This window comes from Mesitornis unicolor, unplaced genomic scaffold (genome assembly GCF_000695765.1).
Source record: "Mesitornis unicolor isolate BGI_N332 unplaced genomic scaffold, ASM69576v1 scaffold4968, whole genome shotgun sequence".
NCBI lineage: Eukaryota > Metazoa > Chordata > Aves > Mesitornithiformes > Mesitornithidae > Mesitornis > Mesitornis unicolor.
The window spans coordinates 41705-43392 of record NW_010199646.1 but is presented as its reverse complement, the minus strand read 5'-3'; the positions used below and the strand labels follow the sequence as shown (position 1 = coordinate 43392).

General features: G+C 40.2%; 1 protein-coding gene across 1 annotated transcript; it reads right to left on the bottom strand.

Annotated features, from left to right (window-relative positions):
- Nucleotides 1–239: 239 nt before the first annotated feature.
- Nucleotides 240–1285, bottom strand: GPR146 (G protein-coupled receptor 146). The gene has a single exon (XM_010189500.1). It carries the CDS (start codon nucleotides 1242–1244, stop codon nucleotides 240–242), a length of 1005 nt encoding a protein of 334 aa, XP_010187802.1. The 5' UTR covers nucleotides 1245–1285.
- Nucleotides 1286–1688: the final 403 nt, after the last annotated feature.

Genomic DNA, 1688 nt, shown 5'->3' with positions numbered 1-1688 from the left:
CAGTGCACTGAAAGTATTACAAGTCACAGGTCTTACAGCGCATAGGCCAGAGCCTCACAAGATTTCAGCAAACAATTAACTACTTGAAAATTAAGACTTGTTTCATGAAGCTGTAAGGGAAAGCTCCTTCCAGCCTCTTGGTTGGGCCGCTCACGTTGAGTGCCACCACAGCAATATCCCAGTCCAGTACTGGGATGCCAAGTACTGCAGTAACAGAGCACCGGAGGGGTTTTTCATACCTACGTCATTACTTGCTGTACTACTGTGCGTTCATGAGAACACCCTTGATTCCCACAGTGTATCTTTTTAAGCAGACGTCGTAATTTGTTGGGAAAGTTTTTGTTGATGTATCTGTAGAGCAGAGGCATTACAAAGCTGCTTGAGAAAGCCAAGAATTTTGATAAAATCTTGGTAAAATGTAATATACGACCGTAACTTTCATTTGCGATTCTTCCTTGTGCATTAGTAAATGTGCTTACCAAGAGAATAACATAGTAGGGTGTCCATAGTGTGAACTGTGTACAGACTGTGGCGATCAAAAGCCTGTGCACCGATGGATCCAATCGTCCAGTGTCTTGATCCAGTGGCGTAGCCTCTTTGCGTATTCGCAAGATCAATATAAGTGCATAGAGTACAGCGACGGCTGGTACAACATACCCGATAAAAACCATAATCGCATCTGCCGCTTCTTTGTTCTGCATCTTGGAACATTCAATGATTTTAGTGGATACGTGATTGCAGACGTAGAACAGGAGAGATGAAAAACTTGTGAGCATGGCACCACCCCATATGAATCCACACACATGTTTGGTGTTGTACACGCTTGACATGTAAGTTCTAGGTAGAGCACGTTCGATGTAGTAGTCCAGACTGAGTAACGTTGTAGAATACATGGTAACTAAAGACGAGACATTGAATAAAATAAGTAAGGTAATATAAACTTCGTTATTAGAATTCCAGATGGCCCACTTTGTATTGGCAAGACCTAGAAGGTACATTGGGGCCAGCGCGTTGATGATGAGACCGGCAATGGCAATGTTGACAAAGTAAACGTCTGGCATAGTCATAGTAGCTTTGTTATAGAGATTAACTAGGACCAGCAAGCCATTGTAACACAGACCAATTGGGAAACATATAATGAGGTAGAGTAGGGAAAAGATGGAAAGCACGAGGTGGAAGTCATGGCAGAGATGCTGGTCCTCGCTGTTCTCCGTACTGTTGTTTAAGGTCTCACAGCTCCACATAGTGATTTTAGCTTCTGTATCTTCTCCGCTGGTCACCAGCTTTTCTGTAGAGAGAGAAATACAGAAAGTGTTGCTGAAATATTATCTCGTAAGTGAAATGCAATGTAGTATGAAGAAAGCAAAGACAGAGATCGAATGCTTTATATAACTGATCAATTTAAGGTCAGTGACTGAAATGCCTTTTGATCTTGTTAAGTGTAGAAGGAACTCATCTGTGATTCAAAATTTCATGAGATGTAAATGTGCTGAAGTTTTAATTTAAATTAGTAGCAAATGAGTCGATACAGGACACTCAACAGAAGTAAATAATAAACTGTAACTTTAAGTACTGGTGTAATATATGAAGATTAGTACAATGTTCCTAATTATTAAACAGTGCCTTTTATATAGCTAGTAATATATAAAAGTAGTTGCTGAAGAATTGAAGGATATAAGCTGAAGAAG

Excerpts from the sequence above, each read along its gene's own strand:
- GPR146 (XM_010189500.1), bottom strand. The coding sequence starts at position 1,244 with ATGTGGAGCTGTGAGACCTTAAACAACAGTACGGAGAACAGCGAGGAC.